This window comes from Camelus dromedarius, chromosome 19 (genome assembly GCF_036321535.1).
Source record: "Camelus dromedarius isolate mCamDro1 chromosome 19, mCamDro1.pat, whole genome shotgun sequence".
NCBI classification, from domain to species: domain Eukaryota; kingdom Metazoa; phylum Chordata; class Mammalia; order Artiodactyla; family Camelidae; genus Camelus; species Camelus dromedarius.
The window spans coordinates 27876422-27896180 of record NC_087454.1 but is presented as its reverse complement, the minus strand read 5'-3'; the positions used below and the strand labels follow the sequence as shown (position 1 = coordinate 27896180).

The following is a 19759-nucleotide window of genomic DNA, read 5'->3' as shown; positions in this document are numbered from 1 at the left end:
TTAATTATCTCTCTAATCTTCCAGGTATGCTTTTCTGTGTGTGTATAAATAAAACCTCTTTTGAGTTTAGCTAAAGTCAATTGTGAATTCCATGGACTCCCAAGTCTGCCTTTCTCAGCTGTGGGATGAGGCTGACCTTCAATGTTGACATAAGCAAAACATAGGAAGGCATGTCAAGAAATTGAATAATACATTCCTAAGTGAACCACAGTGATCTTTGGATCTCAGATAACCCTGTATCAAAGAGCAAAGGGATAATTATTTCTTTATATGAGGGATAATCTTTTGAAAAGTGCTCTCCCTGCCAACCCCTCCAAGGGAAGTGTTAGATGTTCCTGTATGAGTCTTAAAGGCCAAGCAGCCACACATGTGTGCTTTGCTTTCCAACACACGTATCCTTGTATATAACACAGATCTCGCTTGGGGCCGTCTGAGGTCTTTACTTCCTCTGCTTATATAATTTTATTTTGGCAGCCTTCCCATTTCTTTCCTTTTTCCAAACATTTTATTAAGATATGATTGACACATAAAAAGCTATACATATTTATTGTATACAACTTGATGAGTTTGGAGATAAGTGTATAACCAAGAAAACATCACAATCAAGGGAAAAGGGCCTTTTCCCTGAACAGTGGTGCAATCAAAATATGATTTAGCTTAGAAATATCTGATGCACACACTTGCATTTTTTTCTGGGTATAAAGCAAGGTGGACTTGCATCAGCTGTCTAGAATCTGTCAATCTCCTGCTCATTTACACTAGGTCAGAGGTTTGAAAGTTTAGGTCATTGGGAGGAGACCCATAATGGACGGGCCAAGCTTCAGAACCTCCCTTGCCCACACAGCATAGCAAAGGGCCCTGTCCATAGCCCCCCTGTTGGCAAAACCCATGCTTGCTCCCCCCCCCCCAATGACTCTCACCTTGCCCCCAGCTAATTAGACCAGGGCTGACACCTGAGCCCAAGCTATTGAGCCCATAGTCCATTTGGTGACACGTGACATGATTTAGCCCTGAAAAACAAGGGGACCAAATCCAATTTCCACATTTAAGAGTATGAAAGGAGAAGCCTGGTGAGCCAAAGACTGAGCAGTGGCCATGTGCAAGGCAGAATTCTGAAGGAGCAGAAAGTATCTGCAAGCAGAGAAAGCCCATCAATAAAGAGACCGCGTTTGGCCTTAGGAATGGAAAGGGCATCCAGTCCCTAACGCTGTTTTGAGCCCACTTTCCCATTTGCAAGAGCAGTTCAGGCCACACGTGTCTTAAAAAACAAACTCCTTTTCTTGCAGGAGGGTGGGGAGGTGGGGAATCTCGATTCTTCGCATCCAAGAAGACTTAAGTAGAACTAGATATTCCAGAGTCCGCATCAGCCCCCTGCAGGGGTGGAAGAGGCACTGAACTAGGGTATTGGAGATGGTTATTGGTTCAGCTACTGAGGCGGGAAGCCCCATAAAAAGACTGGCAGGACCCCTAGGCAGGGCCGCTGCTCTCCTCTTAGCACCTTCCGGTTCCCTGGTCCAGAGGCTCTATCTCACTTTTTGCCTCTAAAGCGACTAACTTACACCTAGAATTCTATTGGTTCCCTGAGCTCACTTTCCTTCACTCCTGATTGGTTATTACTCTCACTTCTGATTGGTCCACTTCCCTAACTTCTGATTGGTCCATTTGTAGTACTTTATTTGCATGGAGCTCACTCCTGATTTGTCTATTTCTACAAAGCTTGTTCCTGGTTGGTCAACTTCTGTTGTACTTTATTTGCATATGATGTTGCAAAGTGTAAAACTGGCAGCCTATAAAAGGCCTGTGTAAACTTACAGATGGGGGTCCAGAGTTTGAAGTGTTAACTTATGTGGGCCCGTTGGCATAATAAACTTGAGTTCTCCAACTCTTTGAGTGCTGAAACACATTTTTCCGCAACACTATATCTAACTCGCCTTTTGACTTTGAGTAAGTCGTTTTATCTCTGAGCCTCAGTTTCCTCACATATTAAATTAGGATAAAATGTACGTTTTCTTGGGAGGATCAAATTAGGTAATATAGGTAAAAGTGGTTTGCAAGCTGTAATGTCACCATCATTGGCGGCTGCAGAACCCTCATCCAGCTAAGGCTACTTAAGGAGGCAAAAGCCGTTGTGGAAGAGAAGCTGATGCTTCAGAAGCGGCAACTGAGCCGTTGTGGAAGAGAAGCTGATGCTTCAGAAGCGGCAACTAAGAGAGACAAGCCATCTTTGAATGCACAGATGGAAGCTGGAGCTTGGTTCTGAAAAGGACACTGGGCAGCCTGCCAAGGCTATTGCTATTACTGATACCATCATTAATGTACAAACTCAGGTTTTTCCTCTAGGAAAAAACGAGCTAACAGACCCCCAAGCTATGGACCACCTGGCCAGGGAATCTTGACTCCTGAAACTGTAAGAAATGTCACGGGATAGCGGGGAGGGTATGTAGCTCAAGTGGTAGGGTACATGCTTAGCACGCATTAAGTCCTGGGTTCAATCCCCAGTACATCCTCCAAATGTAAATAAATAAACGTAATTACCTCCCCGTCATAAAAAAAGAGAAATGTCACGAGACAATGATTAATAATAGCCTCTTATTCTACCCCTTAAAAACAAAACAACAAAAACCCCTAACTCAAAAACCAAGTTGGAGTGGATCTGAGGCTTATCTCCCACTCTCTTGCTTGGCGCTTTGCAATAAACCCTCACTTTCCTGCAGACTCCTGTCTGTCTTTCTGCGAACCTTGGGCACACAAGCCGTTTGCACCGTTAAAATAGGAAAATCAACCATTTATCCACTACTCAGAGATAAGCGTTGTCAATATATTTTTTTCCAAGCATGTGTTTGTTATGTATGCCTCCAACAAAATAGGAACCGCATAGGACAAGCATAATGTGGAGAAGAAAACGCTGATGGAACTCGGTAACTATCTAGGTGCAGGTTGAAGCTATAAGGACACCGGGTGTGGGCGAGGTTACGACAGGAAGGAAGCAGCCTGTGTTCACAGTCCCACCCTCAGAAAGCGTGGAATCACGTCTCTATGGTTGTTCCTCCGCCCAACATAAGGATACACTCTCTCCCTCTGAGGAACTCTATGGTTGGAGGGCGCCTCCGTGACCCCGGAAGCGATCCTGGGAAGTTAGACCGGCAAGATGGCGGCGCGAGCATCTTTGTGTGCCCTGGGCTGGCGTCTCTGGAAGGTATCGTGCGCTCTGGGGGGACCAGGCGGGCTGGCAGGGACAGTTGCCACTACGTCTGGCTGCCACCTGTCGTCCTGCGTATCTGGAACCTTTCCTGATATTTATTTCGCACCTGGGCCCGTTGTTTGCAGGAAGGTAGCAAGAAAAGGACCGGTTTAACCTCGGATTCTCTCATGGGATAAAACATAAATTAGTGAGTCAGGGCAAAGACAGGAACAAGAGTCGTAGAATGTCAGAGCTGGAAAGGGTATTGAGCAACAAATGTTCCAAACCCCGCTTTTCACGTTTGCGAAATAAACAGGCGCAGAGAAGTCAGGAAGCTTCACCTGGCGAAGATTAGGTAGCACGGGATCTTAAACACTTCCCACAGAACCAGATTGAGATGCCTTTCTGATATCTAGGTGTTTTGAGATTTTGGGTCTCTGAAGTCGAAGTGGGTTAGATATCCTTTGCGGGGTTCTTTGGTGGGGAAAGCAAAAACTTAAGCAACTGTTCTCAAGTTATTTAGCCTCAGCATCGTTTTACGCTCTAAAAATGGTTGAGGACTCCAAAGAGCTTTGTTTTTGTGGGGTTTATCTATCGGTAATTACTTTATTAGAAAATACAACTGAGAATCTTAAAAATAATTATTCGTTTAAAAATAACACTAATCAATTAATTACATGTTAACATAATTAACATTTTCATGGTAAACAACTAGATTTTCCAAAACAAATTTAGTGAGAAGAGTGGAATGTTTTATGCTTTTTGTGTATTTTTTTAATCTTTGGCTTAATAGAAGACAGCTTGGTCCTATAGCTGCTTCTGCAATCTGTCGCTATAGCACAGCCTCTGGAAGACTTCACTGTACATTGGTGAGAGAATAGAGTCGGAAAATTGCAAATAACATCTTATTACTATGAAAATAAGTTTCTCTCCCGGGGCCCTTCTGAGAAAGAGTCTCAGGAGCCCCTCAGAGGTCTTTAGACTACACCTTGAGAACCACTGTTTTTTTTTTTTTTTTAATTGATTTATGAAAATAATAATTGGTTTTTTAATTGTTAAACTTTATTGAAGTACAGTTGATTTACAATGTTGTGCTAGTTTCAAGTGTACAGCAAGTGATTCAGTTATATATATACATATCTATATTTTTTCAGATTCTTTTTCACTATAGGTTATTGCAAGATATCGAATGTACTTCCCTATGCTATACAATAGGTCGTTTTTGTTTATCTGTTTTATGTATAGTAGTGTGTGTATGTTAATCTGAAACTCGATTTATCCCTCCCCCCTCTTTTCCCCTTTGGTAACCACAGTTTGTTTTATATGTCTGTGAGTCTATTTTGGTTTGTAAATAAGTCCATTTGTATACATATTTTTAGATTCAGCATGTAAGTGATATCATATCTGTCTTTTCTTTGTCTGAATTGCTTAATTTAGTATGATAATCTCTAGGTCTATCCATGTTGCTGCAAATGGCATTATTTCATTCTTTTTCGTGGCTGAGTAATATTCTATTGTATATATCTTTGTCCATTCATCTGTTGGTGGACATTTAGGTTGCTTCCATGTCTTGCCTATCGTAAATAGTGCTGCTGTGCACACTGGGGTGCATGTATCTTTTCGAATTAGAGTTTCCTCTGGATATAGGCCTAGGAGTGGGATTGCTGGATTTTATGGTAGTTCTGTTTTTGGTTTTTTAAGAAACCTCCATACTGTTCTCCAAAGGGGCTGTGCCAATTTCTATTCCCACCAACAATGTAGGATGGTTCCCTTTTCTCCACACCCTCTTCAGTATTTATTATTTGTAGACTTTTTAACAATGGCCGTTCTGACTAGTGTCAGATAACCTCATTGCAATTTTGATTTGCATATCTCTAATAATTAGCAATATTGAACATCTTTTCATGTGCCTGTTGGTCATCTGTATGTCTTTGGAGAAATGACCTCCTCTGCCCATGTTTTTATTGGGTTGTGTTGTAGTGGTGGTGGTGGTGGTGGTGGTGGTATTAAGCTGTATGAGCTGTTTGTGTATTTTGGAAATTAATCCCTTGTTGGTCACATCATTTGCAAATATTTTCCCACTTTCTGTAAGATGTCTTTTCATTTTGTTTATGGTTTCCTATGCTGTGCAAAAGCTATTAAGATTAGTTAGATCCCGTTTGTTTATTTTTGCATTTATTTCCATTACTCTAGGAGATGGATCAAAAAAAAAAAAAAAACTGCTGCAATTTATGTCAGTCTTCTCTGTTTTCCTCTAGGAGTTTTCAAGTATCTGATCTTATATTTAGATCTTTCATCCATTCTGAGTTTACTTTTGTATATGGTGTTAGAGAATGTTACCATTTCATTCTTTTATGTGTAGCTGTCCAGTTTTCCCAGAATGACTTACTGAAGAGACTGTCTTTTCTCCATTGTATATTCTGGCCTCCTTTGTTGAAGATTAATTGACCATAAGTGTGTGGGTTTATTTCTGGGCTTTCTATCCTGTTCCACTGATCTGTTTGTCTGTTTTTGTGCCCGTAACATACTGTTTTGATTACTGTAGTTTGAAATCAGAGTCTGAAATCAGGGAGCCTGCTTCCACCAGCTCTGTTCTTTCTTGAGATTGTTTTGGTTATTAGGCATCTTCTGTGTTTCCATACAAACTGTAAAATTTTTTGTTCCAGTTCTGTGAAAAATGCCATTGGTAATTTGATAGGGATTGCATTGAATCTGTAGGTTGCCTTGGTTATTGTGGCCATTTTAACAATATTGGTTCTTCCAATCCATCTGCTTGTGTCATCTTCTGTTTCTTTCATCAGAGTCTTAATAGTTTTTGGAGTACAGACCTTTTGCCTCCTTAGGTAGGTTTATTCCTAGGTATTTTATTCTTTTTTAATGTGGTGGTAAGTGGGATTGTTTCCTTGATTTTTTTCCTAATATTTCATTGTTAGTGTATAGAAATGCAACAGATTTCTGTATATTACTTTTGTATCCTACAACTTTACCAAATCCATTGATGAGCTCTAGTAGTTTTCTGGTGGCATATTTAGGATTTTCTATGTATAGGATCATGTTATCTGCACAGTGACAGTTTTACTTCTTTCTTTCCAATTTGGATTTCTTTTATTTCTTCTCTGATTGCTGTGGCTAGGACTTCTAAAAGTGACGAGAGTGGGCATCCTTGTCTTGTTTCTGATCTTAGAGGAAATGCTTTCAGCTTTTCACCATTATGATGTTAGCTGTGGGTTTGTCATATATAGCCTTTATTATTTTGAGGTATATTCCCTCTGTGCCTCCTTTTGGAAGTTTTTATCATAAATGGATCTTGAATTTTATCAAAAGCTTTTTCTGCATCTATTCAGATGGTGATATGGTTTTTATTCTTCAGTTTGTTAATGTGGTGTGTCCCATTGATTGATTTGTGGATATTGAAAAATCCTTGCATCCCTGGGCTAAATTTCACTTGATCATGGTGTGTGATTGATCCTTTTAATGTATTGTTGGAGTTGGTTTGCCAGTATTTTGTGGAGGATTTTTGCATCTGTGTTCATCAGTGATATTGGCCTGTAATTTCCTTATTTTGTAGTATCTTTGTCTGATTTTGATATCAAGGTGATGGTGGTCTCATAGAATGAGTTTGGAAATGTTCGTTCCTGTGCAGTTTTTTGGAATAATTTCAGAAGGATAGGCATTAACTCTTCTCTAAATATTTAGTAGAATTCAGCTGTGAGGCCATCTGGTCTTAGACTTTTGGTTTGGGGGAATTTTTATATTACTGATTCAATTTCAGTACTAGTATTTGGTCTGTCCATATGTTCTGTTTCTTCCTGGTTCAGTCTTGTATCTTGAGATTGTATCTTTTGAAGAATTTGTCCATCTCTTCTGGGTTGTCCATTTTATAGTTGCTCATAGTACCCTCTTATGATCGTTTGTATTTCTGTGGTATTAGTTGTAACTTCTCCTTTTTCATTTCTGATTTTGTTTTATTTTTTAAAACATTTTTTATTGAGTTCTAGTCATTTTACAATGTTGTGTCAAATTCCAGCGTAGAGCACAATTTTTCAGTTATATATGAACATACATATATTCATTGTCACATTTTTTTCTCTGTGAGCTGCCACAAGATCTTGTATATATATCCCTGTGCTATACAGTATAATCTTGTTTATCTTTTCTACATATGCCTTTCAGTATCTACAAATTTTGAAATCCCAGTCTATCCCTTCCCACCCGCCTCCTTGGCAACCACAAGTTCGTGTTCTATGTCTAAGAGTCTGTTTCTCATTTCTGATTTTATTGACTCGGGCCCTGTCCCCTTTTTTCTTGATGAGTCTGGCTAAAGGTTTATCAATTTTGTTAATCTTTTCAAAGAACTAGCTTTTAGTTTCATTGATCTTTTCTCTTGTCTTTTTATCTCTATTTCTGCTCTGAGCTTTGATTTCTTTCCTTCTACTGACTGAGTTTTGTTTGTTCTTCGTTCTCTGTTGCTTTAGGTGTAAGGTTAGGTTGTTTATTTGAGATTTTTATTCTTTCCTGAGATAGGCTTGTATCACTATAAACTTCCCTCTTAGAACTGCTTTTGTTGCATCCCAGAGGTTTTGGATCATCGTGTTTTTGTTTCCACTTGTCTCTAGGTATTGTTTGATTTCTTCAGTGACCTATTGGTTGTTTAGTAGCACATTGTTTAGCTTCCATGTGTTTGTGTCTTTTGCAGTTTATTTTTTCTTTTAATTGATTTCTGATTTATAGTGTTGTGGTTGGAAAAGATAACTTGATATGATTTCACTTTTCTTAAATTTACCAAGACTTGCTTTGTGGCTGAGCATGTGATGTGTCCTGCAGAATGTTCCATGTGCACTTGAAAAGAATATATTCACTGCTTTGGGATGGAATGCTCTATAAGTATCAATTAAGTTCCCCTGGTCTAATGTGTCATTTAAGGCCTGTGTTTCCTTATTGATTTTCTGTCTTGATGATCTATCCATTGATGTAAATGGGGTGTTACAGCCTCCCACTATTATTGTATTACTGTCAATTCTCCCTCTATGTCTGTTAACAGTTGCCTTGTATACTGAGGTGTTCCTATGTTGGGTGCATGTATATTTACAATTGCTACATGTTCTTCTTGGATTGATCCCTTTATCATTATGTAGTGTCTTTCTTTGTCTCCTGTAACAGCCTTTATTTTAAAGTCTGTTTTGTCTGATGTAAGTATTGCTACTCCGGCTTTCTTTTGATTTCCTTTGCATGAAAATATCTTTTTCCATCTCCTCACTTTCAGTTTGTATGTGTCTCTAGATCTGAAGTGAGTCTCTTGTAGGTAGCAAATATAAGGATCTTGTTTTTGTGTCTCTTCAGCCAGTCTGTCTTTTGGTTGGAGCATTTAGTCCATTTACATTTAAGGTAATTACTGATATGTATGTTCTTATTGCCATTTTGTTAATTGTTTTGAACTTATTTTTGTAGGTCTTATTTTTCCTTTTCTTTTGTTTTCTTGGGATTTGGTGACTATCTTTAGTGTTATGTTTGGATTCCTTTTTCTTTTTTGTGCGTGTATCTCTTTTAGATTTTTGGCTTGTGATTACTATGCGGTTTTGGTTTAGCAGTCTTTATATATATATGATTGCTTTGAGTTGCTGATTTCTTACCTTCAAATGTATTTTAAATACCCTGCATATGTTCTCTCCTCTCCACACATTACTGTTTTGATAGCATATTTTACATTTAATTGTTTTGTGTTCAACTGCTTATTGTGGATACAGATGTTTTTACTACTTTTGGCTTTTAACCTTCCTCCTAGTTTGGGTGTGGATGATTTCTTGCCTTTACTGTACGTTTGCCTTTACCGGTGAGCTTTTCCATATTGTAACTTTCTTGTTTCTAGTTGTGGCCTTTACTTTTCTGCCTAGAGAAGTTCCTTTAGCATTTGTTGTAAAGCTGGCTTGGTGGTGCTGAATTCTTTTACCTTTTGCTTATCTGTAAAGCTTTTAATTTCTCCATCAAATCTGAACTAGAGCCTTGCTGGGTAGAGTATTCTTGGTTGTAGGTTTTCCTCTTTCATTGCTTTAAATATATTGTGCCACTCCTGGCCTGTAGAGTTTCTGCTGAAAAATCAGCTAATAGTCTTATGGAAGTTCCCTTGTATGTTACCAGTTGCTTTTCCCTTGTTGCTTTTAATATTCTCTCTTTAACTTTTGTCATTTTAATTACAATATGTCTAGGTGTTTTCCTCTTAGGGTTAATCTGTTTCCTGGACTTGGGTGACTGTCTCTTTAAATGTTTCCTCAGGCCCTTTCTCTTTCTCCTCTTCTGGGACCCCTATAATGCAAATATTAGTATGTTTGATGTTGTCCCAGCGGTCTCAATGTCCTCATTCCTTCTCTCTCTCTCTCTCTCTTTTTTTTTTTTTTTCCTTTTCCTGTTCTGTGATAGTGATTTCCACTACTCTGTCTTCCGGTTCAGTGATACATTCTCCTGCCTCAGTTAGTCTACTGTTGGTTCCTTCTAGTGTATTTTTCATTTCAATGTTTGTATTCTTCAACTCTGGTTGTTCTTTGTATTTCCTAACTCTTTGTTAAAAAATTGTAACTTCTCACTCTGTGCATCCGTTCTCTTCTCAAGTTCTTTGATCATCTTTGTGATTTTTTATTCTGAACTCTTTCTTGGGTAGATTGCCAATCTCCACATTACTTAGTTCTTTCCTGGGATTTTATTCCTCTGCTGCCTCATTTTGTCTAAATTTCTATTTGTATTTTTATGTATATAATAGGCTAGTTAACATTTCTTGACCTTCGAGAAGTGGCCCTCTGTAGGAGACATCCTGTGTATCCCATCAGTGCACTCCTCTCTCACACAAGGGCCAGGGGCCAGCTGGTCCCAGGATAGAATCTGGCCTGTTTATGGACTTGTCCACAGGCTGTGGGGTTGCCATTTTCTTGCTTCTGGTGTCTGCCCCCTGGTGGGTAAGGCTGGCCTAGACGCTTGAGCAGGTTTCCTGATGAGAGGAGCCTGTGTCTGCCCACTGGTGGGTGGAGCTGGATCTTGGCCTTCTGGTGGGCAGGCCTGTGTCTAGGCACATGCCTAGAGGCCACTGTGGGCTCAGGAAGTCTTTAGGAAGCCAGTCTGCTGGTGGGTGAGGGTGTGTCCCTACCCACTTAGTTGTTTGGCCTGAGGCATCCCAGCACCAGATCCTACAGGCTTTTGGGTGAGGCCAGGTCTTGGTGCTAATGACCCAAGCAAGATATCAGCCTCCTGGAAGGAGAGTTTATGCAGATGAGTACTTCACCAACTTTTCTGGCCCAGGCGTCTGTGAAAGTACTGCTTTTGCCCTTGGTCCTGGTGAGCATGAGATTTTTGTGTGTGCCCTTTTAGAGTGAAGTCTCTGTTTCCCCCAGTCCCATGGAGCTCCTTCAGTTAAGCCCCACTGGCCTTCAAAGACAAATACTCTGGGGGCTCCTTTTCCCAGTGCCGGACCTCTGGGCTGGGGAGCCTGGTGTGGGGCTCAGAACTCTCACTCCTGTGGGAGGGCCTCTGCAATGTAATCATTCTCCAGTTTTTGGGTCACCCCCTGGGGAACATGGAATTTGATTATATTGAGTCTGTCCCTCCTACCTGTCTTGTGACTTCTTTGTCTTTAGTTATGAAAGATCTTCTCTGCTAAGCTCCAGTCTTTTTTAATAATGGTGGTTTTGCAGTTTGTGATTTTGGTGTGTTCATGAGAGGAGGTGAGCTCCATCTCCTTCTACTCCACCATCTTGGTGACCATTGAGAACCACTGTTCTTAAGAAAAGTCAAGTGGTGTTGGAGGTTGAAATTTTGAACTATTTTAAGATGCACTTACCCAGACCTCAGCTTCACTTCTGAGAGAGAGAGGGATAGAACAAAACTTAAGTACTTATTAAGGTTCATTTGTGGATGTAACAGCACTTCAGGCTCCAACTTTTAAAAGCAGGGGTTATACTGGGAGAAGATGAGTGGGAGGTGTCATATTCCTTAGACCTGTGGTCCTTCTGCACAACTGGATTGAGGGGTCACTGGTATAAATGTGGAAAGGGAGTTTTCTCTGTGATTATGTGTGGAGAATGGCACATACCTTTTACTACCCTATATTCTTGATTTCCTTTTTTTGTTTTTCCACCTTGATCCAAAGGAGACTATGAAAGTTTTCATTTGCCTTCATCTTGGGTAAAGCTGGGAAGACAATAAGCTAAGAATAGGCTGTTTGATTTTTAACATACTTAGATGACCCTCAGTTGTTTTGATTTAGTTTTATTTGTACTAAACTGTTACTCTTATCTTCATAGTATCTTTTAGGATCCTGTTGTGCTTCCACTTTCTCAGGTTACACTTTTAAATATTGGGAAAGCTTAAGAGAAAAACAGGTGATAAATTATGTGTTACAGTACCATAGGTTTCCTGCAACTTGAAGTTTTGTTCCACCAGGGGGAGCTGACGATAAAGGATTTGGAAACACTGGATTGTTGCAGTATGGGGCACAGAAGTAGTGTAAGATGGGTGTAAATTCCAATGTGTATTTCAGTTTCTTTATAAGCTAGTTATCCCAGCCAAGAAATATACATGCTTGAAAGATGTATGAAAGTGTCAAAAGGCGAGTACTTTAGAGTGCTTATTCCAATTCAATAAATTATAAAGATACCTTTTTAATGCTCAAAAATACTTAGGTAAACTAAGTATTATATTGAAGTACATTTATCAATAAAAAAATCAGAAAATGAAATCACATTTTTTCCCTTGATGTCCACATAATTAATACATAGCTATTTTAATGTGACAATTGCTTTTTTAAAAAAAGTTCTTACTCCTGAGCGTTAAAAAATATAGTTTCTAATATTTTAGAGTCCTTTTTGATTATCAACTCTACCATTGTCCTCTTTTTTTAAATGAAATCTAATTTGGCATTTTAGTTACCCCAATATCTTCATCTGAAATAGTGAAATAGCCTGTTATTTGAAGTTTCCTGCATCTTTTGGTTTTTAATGGAAACTATGACTGATTTTGGTATTGACTTTAGTTCTAACATCTATCCCCCCCCCCCTTTTTTAAGGGTTCGAGGAATTTTTCTGTAAGCAGTTGTAGGAACAGTACAGCCCAAAATGGTGGCTTTCTCCTGTAAGTATGTAATTGGATATGCTCATTGAATAAGAAAATGGGCTCTTGTGCTGTTTACTTAGGTTTCTCTTTGTTTCCACACATAGCAGCACCAATATGAAGTGGGTACAGTTTTCAAACTTACACGTTGATGTTCCCAAGGATTTGACCAAACCTACGGTATGTACTCTTTTTATTTCTTGGCATACGAAGCTACAGTAGCAATATATTTTCCTTATTATTTCATTTGGGGCTATTTCCCAAACACTTTATGAATTTAAAAAATTTGTCCTGGAATACTGGCAAGTGCACAATGTGCCTGATGAAAATATTTTCTAATGTCCCTGAGAGCTTGCGGTCTCTTTCAGGCTATCAGGGTGAGTGCTAATCACATAAGTTATTTACCACCAAGTAACTGGGAATGAGCAGTTGTATGCTTTTAGCTCAGTATAGTGTGAAGAGTTGTCATAGTGATGCTGAATACTTGGTGTTATGTTATAAAAACTTATTTTTCTTGTCGTTTTCCAGTCTTTATTTTTATTTGAAGATATTGAGTCTGGGCCTAGACAGTGCTTTATTGTTTACAGTGAGAAAGGGCATTACCGCAAGTAGAGAAAATCCAGGAGCAGCTGGGTAACCTTGTTTCCTTTAAGTGAAAGCTGTGATTCTATCCACCCAGTTTTTGTGTTATTTGTAGTTTTTAAAAATCCCTGCAAGTTCAAGTGTTTCCAGTTCCACCCTCAAAAGTTATCTCCTGTAACAGTTTGGTACAAATTCTTCTAGACATTTGTCTGTATATAATCATCTATACACACACACACCAAAATAGATTTGTGTTATACCTAATGGACTACTGGTTCAGTGTTTTCACTTGATACTGGACATATTCCCATGATGGTTCGTATAAACTGCATTCTCCAGCTCAGATGCATGCATGGGCCAGGCGTGTAAGGAAAGAGAGGGTGGGCACAGTGGCAGGCTGTGTCCTTTGTAAGGAAGACAGCTGTAGCTACTGTTGCTGTGTGGAAAATCAGACCTAGTGATGTCAGACTCTAAATTTCCAAACTAAATGAAATTCAATTTTTTATGCAAAATCTTGATTTTTAATATTTGTAACAGATTCAGAGTATCTTTAATACCCTGTAGTGGGGGAGGATATAGATCAGTGGTAGAGCACATGCTTAGCATGCACAAGGTTCTGGGTTCAATGTCCAGTACATCCTCTAAGAATAAATAAACCTAACCCCCCCCCCAAAAAAAAACTAAAAAATTAAATAAAACCCTATAGGGACCAGTCAGAACACATCTTAGGGCCATATTCCCCTCCCTTGTTTCCCAACTTAAGAAACAGGACATCAGTATATTCTGTTCTTCCAACAGCCCCATTTAGGATAATTGAGAGTGACTGTCTAGCTTCCTGGTTAGTAAGTACATCTCCTTTCAGGGGCAAAGTAATTTAACCCTGAATCATTGGATTAGTAATATAAATTACTAGTTTGATGGATGAATGAAGCGAAGGTAATTCACCTCTTGGAGGAAAGTCAAGTGTCAAACCCATTATTTCTAAGATCTTTAAGTATTAGAGTGGAAGAGGTAGAAGTTATATGTACAGTCAGTGTCATAACATTTTAATTAGAAATGAGTAATTTTTCTATTAGGGCAAGCACAATAAACATGAACGAAACTTAATAAAAGTACATGAATAGCAACAGCTCTCCTTTAACACTGTTTATAACTTACAAGTACTTAAATCTGTGCTTTATTTGTTCCCTGTGGAAATGCTGTGAGCTGTACCATAGGTGGTGTCGTTTTATATATGAGAAAACTGAAGTGCAGTGAGACTGTATGACTGCCCATTGTCGTTCATCTTGAAGTAGCAGAGTTTAATTCTCAATCCAGGTCTTCTGACCAGGCTACTTTATTAGCAGACCCCAAAATCCTTTCCTATTGTGTATTTGGAGTTCAGTAACTTAAGCTAGAGGGTTCCATTGATTTTGTAGATTGCTTGAAAATCCTTTTGATTCAAACTGTATTTTAGCCAGTTCTTAAAAGTCATTGTGGAGTCTGAATGTGGTACTATCTAGATATATAATATAATAAAGTTATTATATAATTAAGGTGTTAACTCAGCATTTTTCTCACTTACTAGTAAACTCAAGTGGTTCAATTGAGGGTAATATGTTCAGTTTTCCAGTTATAAATTAGATGTATCATGACTGAAACTTTTTGATTTTAAAATTGCAGATAACAATTTCTGATGAACCAGACACATTATATAAGCGCCTGTCAGTTTTAGTAAAAGGCCATGATAAGGCTGTGTTGGACAGTTATGAATATTTTGCCGTGCTTGCTGCTAAAGAACTTGGTATCTCTATTAAAGTGTAAGTATGATCTTTCTTAATTTGACCTGTTTGCTGCTATAACACAGTCGGTCCGGAAACTGATGCCAGTCCCAGTTAGGTCTGAGCTCTTAAAATGGGATAGAAACTCCTGATGGGGAGAGTTTAGATTTTTTTATTCTCCTAAGCAGGACATCCCTTCCTTTCTACCAGGATTTCTAAATATACTAGCTTAGAATGGGTGGACAAGGGAAAATGAAGGAATCCTCTCTAGAAATTGCATAGACACAAGGAGACCCAAGAAGCCCTCGTGTCTCAGATCTCCCTAGGGTGGGGAGGTGGGTTAGGTAAACGAGCCTTCCGTGTAGGCCTGTATGGAGTTGATCTTTGCTGTTGTATCTGTTTTTTCAAAACTGCCTTAAACACCATTCACCCAGTACTTTGATGCATGAGCAAGGTGAGCTTCATGTGGCCTTGAAGTCACTGTAACTACCTCTTTCATCTTGTCAACTGCTTGTTCTGATGTTGAACAAGGCCCATTTGGGGCTTTGCCAGTCTTGCCTTCTAACAAAACTGAAGGAACTCACACATTTCCCATAAGACATCACAGTTGTGATTATCGATGTACCTGTAATACAGAGCAGACGTTATAACTGTGTCCAACACTCGATGCAGCTCCACACAGTTTATATATTTGGTCAGTGCGGGAACCTCATGGGTCTGAAAGCGGAGGCGTGTGTGTGCGCACTTGTATGCCAAGGCTTGTTTTGGGGTCTGCTCCTGTTACTGTCTGCAGGTTTATTTTGGCCTGAACTTCATGACAGCAGTTGTTAGAGATGACAGTCTTGACACATAGAAGTCTGTAAACAGTAGTTAATGCCTATAATTGAGTATGAGCCTGACCTACAAAATTGTGGAATCATGCTTTGATATCAGTGACTCAGGTTTTAACATCGCTTAGCTTAAGTATGTTGCTTTGCCCATTAATTTTCCAGACATGAACCTCCAAGGAAAATAGAGCGATTTACTCTTCTCAAATCAGTGCATATTTTCAAGAAGCACAGAGTTCAGTATGAAATGAGAACCCTTTACAGATGTTTAGAGGTGAGTTCATTTCAGACATTCTGGCTTTTTTTTTTTTTTAATGCCCCAAATGTCACACTAGCACATAACTTTCCTTTAACACTGACTCGGTGGCCTTCCTTTCAGTCAATGCCTGATAGAGACGGTAAATGTCTTTTTCTGTTTATGGAAGTGGCGTGATAGGAAAATGAAACTCAAACAAAGCCATCCTTCAGAGTAGTTCATACTTTAACTCAGTAATGCGGATTATGCTAATTGTTATACCATAAGCTGGCATTGGAATAATTCTGCTTATATTTCAGAAATTCTAGCTAAGTTTTCACATAGCTCTAATAATTTTTATATGCTAACTGGAGCCCCATGTCCATGATGAGCAGCATTAAGGTTTTTTCCTTCAATTATGATTCATTTGTGCAGCCACTCAGGTCAGCACAGTCTTGTGGTTAAGGAAAGCATGGGCTCTGGGGTCAGCCAGCCAGGTCCAAGCACTGGCGTTACTAGCTCTGGGTTCTGTGCCTCAGTTCTTTCATCATAGAATGGAAATAATGGCACCTGTCTCATAAGGTTAGTGTGAGGATTTATATAAGAAGCAGTGTACTAGGCATTGAGGGTACAAATGATTAAGATACAGTCCTATTCTTAAATGAAAAGAAAACTCCAAAATAATATTTATCTCACCATGGAACACACAAAATCTTATACTCTATCTTATAATTTAGTCTTTTGTTACCTTCTGCTTTGAGTGGTTGAATAAGTGTACTGTTTTGATACCTTGCTTGCCAGCTGGGTTCCACAGAGCCCTGGCTTTAAGGGATTTGGAAGGAAGGAGGCTTCAGGGCATGCTCCCCTCATCTGATTCAACCAGAGGAACTACACTTTTATTTTCATAGAAAAGACTACTGATTTTACCAAGAAAAAGTTTCTGCTTTAACAGCATAATATGCACCAATTTCATGTTTGAAATTTTAGTTAGAACATCTCACTGGAAGTACGGCAGATGTCTACTTGGAATATATTCAGCGAAACTTACCTGAGGGAGTTGCCATGGAGGTTACAAAGGTATGACTTGAATTTCTACCTGTTGGAGAGAGATCTGTCTTGTTTTGATACAATGCCACCTAGTCCTGGCCCACCAGGTGGAGGGGAGGACCTATGATGGGCCTGGAGACAGAACTGCCACAGTGCTGGCCGCTTAACAGAAAGCTGCCACTGCAGCCCGCATCCTCCCAGAGCCACCTCTGACGTCTCCCTCCCTCTTAGCAGTTGTCTAGCCACGGGTTCCTCATAAATTGGTGGTCCCTGGAAATCAGAGGATCAAATAGATTATATATGTGAGAGTGTTTTATATACCATCAAGTTTCCTTCTCTGTTTCAAAGCCCTGTAATAAGATGAGAGGGTAAAAGAAAAAAATCAGAAGGACTTGAGGGAACAGAATTAATAAATCCAATTTGTGGCTGAAGAGCAGTTAAGTCCACATTATATATATATATATATATATATATATATATATACTTTTTTTTTTTTTTTTTTGGTTGGAAAGGTTGCTTTATTCAGGAGGCTGGGAACCTGGCCTTGTGTCCAAAAAACCCCCAAGATTCTGCTTGATCATAAAAATTTTTAAAGGGAGAAAGAGGAAGTTAATCATTTGGGCAGGGGGTCAGAGTCATCTTTATCCTCTACTGTGTGCACACTTTTTCCTGATTGGTCATATTATGTTTTTTATCTCTTCAGACAAAATTAGAACAGTTACCAGAACACATCAAGAAGCCAATCTGGGAAACAGTACCAGAGGAAAAAGAAGAAAGCAAGCCATAAAGTCTCAGACCACTTGTGCTGGGATGTGAAATGAGGGTGGACCAGACAGGCACATGAAGGTGGTGTTGACAAAAATGATCAACAAACAGTAAGACTAGAAGAGAGTTTTGAGGCAAACTGAGGACTAGCCCACTTCCCAGATTTCTCTGAGAAGCTGCTCTGGAGAAGTCTTGTCAGAATAAAGATTAAACAAGTCAGAGTTACATTTCTTCAAGGTTTCAAAAAAAAAAAAAAAGACCAGCACGTACACAGCAAGTCAGTATGGCCTTGGCACCTGGGAAGGGCATTTTACCATCGAAGGAGGACCAGCATTAGTGTCCCAAAAAGAGGGGCATTTAACTTATTTTTAACATGGATAGTCTTCACTTCTGGTCAGTGTGCCCTTTACTAAAGCAGATGTACAATATGTGTTTGCTAACAGGCTATTTTAGTTAGCATAAAATTCAGCTTAACACGTGTAAGCCAGAATGACTTACCTGTATCTCAATATGTGAAAATTTCTTTTATCATTTCTCCCCTTCTGATCGTAAATCTTTTGATAGAAAAACATTGATCAAAATGTCCCTCGAGATGGGGTTGGTCATTGTGGCTGCCCTGGGTCCATCCTGTCCCTTGGTGCTAGGTCTTTTTTTTTTTTTTTTTTTTTTTTAAGGAGTAGAGTTATCTAGTTATCTTTTTGGGAGGAGTAATTAATCAAATGTAATGAATAAGAAGAGATATATGTGGACAGGGAAGCGTTTCGTAGGCTATACATATTAACCACATTGTCATGTGAACGTTGTACACTGCTTTTAGCAGCAGTAGACTTAAAGCAGACAGTGATACATGGCAGGAGTGGCTTGATAGCTGGGAAAATTATGCATATTGTGAAACTAATTACTTGTAAAGCAGAGCAAAAAAATTGCCTGTTCCTGAAGGGAGCCAACTAAACAGGTCATTTAAAGGGTCAGTTTTTTTTTTTCACATCTTGTAACTGTTTTGCCTTCTGGGAAGTTCTTTCTAGGCACATCTCAGTGTCTACCGAGACATTCATATAAGTGCAACAAGTAGCATGAGCACAATCACAAATGCTTCCATGTTGAGTCAGAAAATCTTGGGCAACCCCGTTGTCTAATACCGTTTGGGTGGAGGAATTTAGGGGCGTCTGTGGTGCTGCAGTGCTTTTTGCGGTCTCTGGCTGTTTGACCAGTGGTGGCTGATAGATTTCTGAGCATATTCCTGGCTACATATACTCCTGCACTGGGAATTTTGGTTCCCAAAAGACTTTGCCACCAGGTTCCTTGGTCTCCTGCTAGCATAGGTCTTAAGGGGAGAGAAAGGAGGTTCATCCGTTTCCCTGTGTATAGATAACGCGGTTACATAGTGTCCCAGTAAGCATAAAGCTTCTATTTGCCAGCTGTTAACACTTACGTGCCCATCCCTGGGAAGGTGGATCAATTCCAGTACCACGTATGAAGACCAAACCTGGGGGAGCACAAGGGATCCTTCCTACGGTGCTGTCATTGCTAGCCTCATTCGTGGGGAGCTTTGGTAACCTGGTACTAAACTATGGGTCATTTCTCTTGCAGGCTTTCTAGAAGCCTTCTACATGGTATTTGATATAAGGGAATTGCTAGGATAATTTACTTGTGTTTTTAAAGACATTTTTAAATTAAGTAAGGGATAGAGCGAGGGGGTCCTAGGTTACATTGTCTTCAGTCTCTAAGGACTGAGGATGTATATCAGACAAGGGATGGACCTAATCTTTCAGGTTCAGCGTCTTCAACATACTGTATCAGAGGGAGGTTGGTCTGGGTGAGTGGTAACATTAGGGACATCTGAAAAGTCAGTGATAAATATGAGGGGCCTGTCCTATCCCAGTGGCTATACTTTGTGACAGCTTTACTAAACTTTTTCATCTTGAATATTGAGGCAAAAGTGTAGCTAGAAGTAAAACAGTACCTTTTGATTGATAGCGAGACGAACGTTTGGTGAACAGTTCAGTTGCACTAATAGCTTGAGTCTTACAGGCCTTGTCTGGGCTCTTGGATTGGCCGTCTGCCGTAATCGTCTTCTCGTCCTGGCTTGGTAGTGTTGATCTTAGTCAAAGCTGGTTGTCAGGAATAGGGAACAAAGTCCATTCAGGTGGAGGGGCCTAAGATAAAAGATGTCAGTCCATGAGTCTATGCTTTCTAATTTGGCAGCACATGACTTAGTCAGTAATACCTGATAAGGTCTTTACAGGGTGGGCTGCAAAGAATCTTTCATGTT

General features: G+C 39.5%; 1 protein-coding gene across 2 annotated transcripts; it reads left to right on the top strand.

Moving 5' to 3' along the window:
* Positions 1-3121: 3121 nt before the first annotated feature.
* On the top strand, positions 3122-17747 carry MRPS10 (mitochondrial ribosomal protein S10). Of its 2 annotated transcripts, none has more exons than XM_010977344.3 (7): positions 3122-3196; positions 12228-12292; positions 12379-12451; positions 14516-14652; positions 15606-15714; positions 16663-16752; positions 17426-17747. In XM_010977344.3, the coding sequence occupies exons 1-7, from the start codon at positions 3149-3151 to the stop codon at positions 17507-17509; spliced, it is 606 nt and encodes a 201-aa protein (XP_010975646.1). In that variant the 5' UTR covers positions 3122-3148; the 3' UTR covers positions 17510-17747. The 2 variants fall into 2 exon arrangements, with proteins under 2 accessions (XP_010975646.1, XP_010975647.1); XM_010977345.3 differs by having other exon boundaries at positions 3145-3196; positions 12382-12451.
* The last annotated feature ends 2012 nt before the right edge of the window (positions 17748-19759 follow it).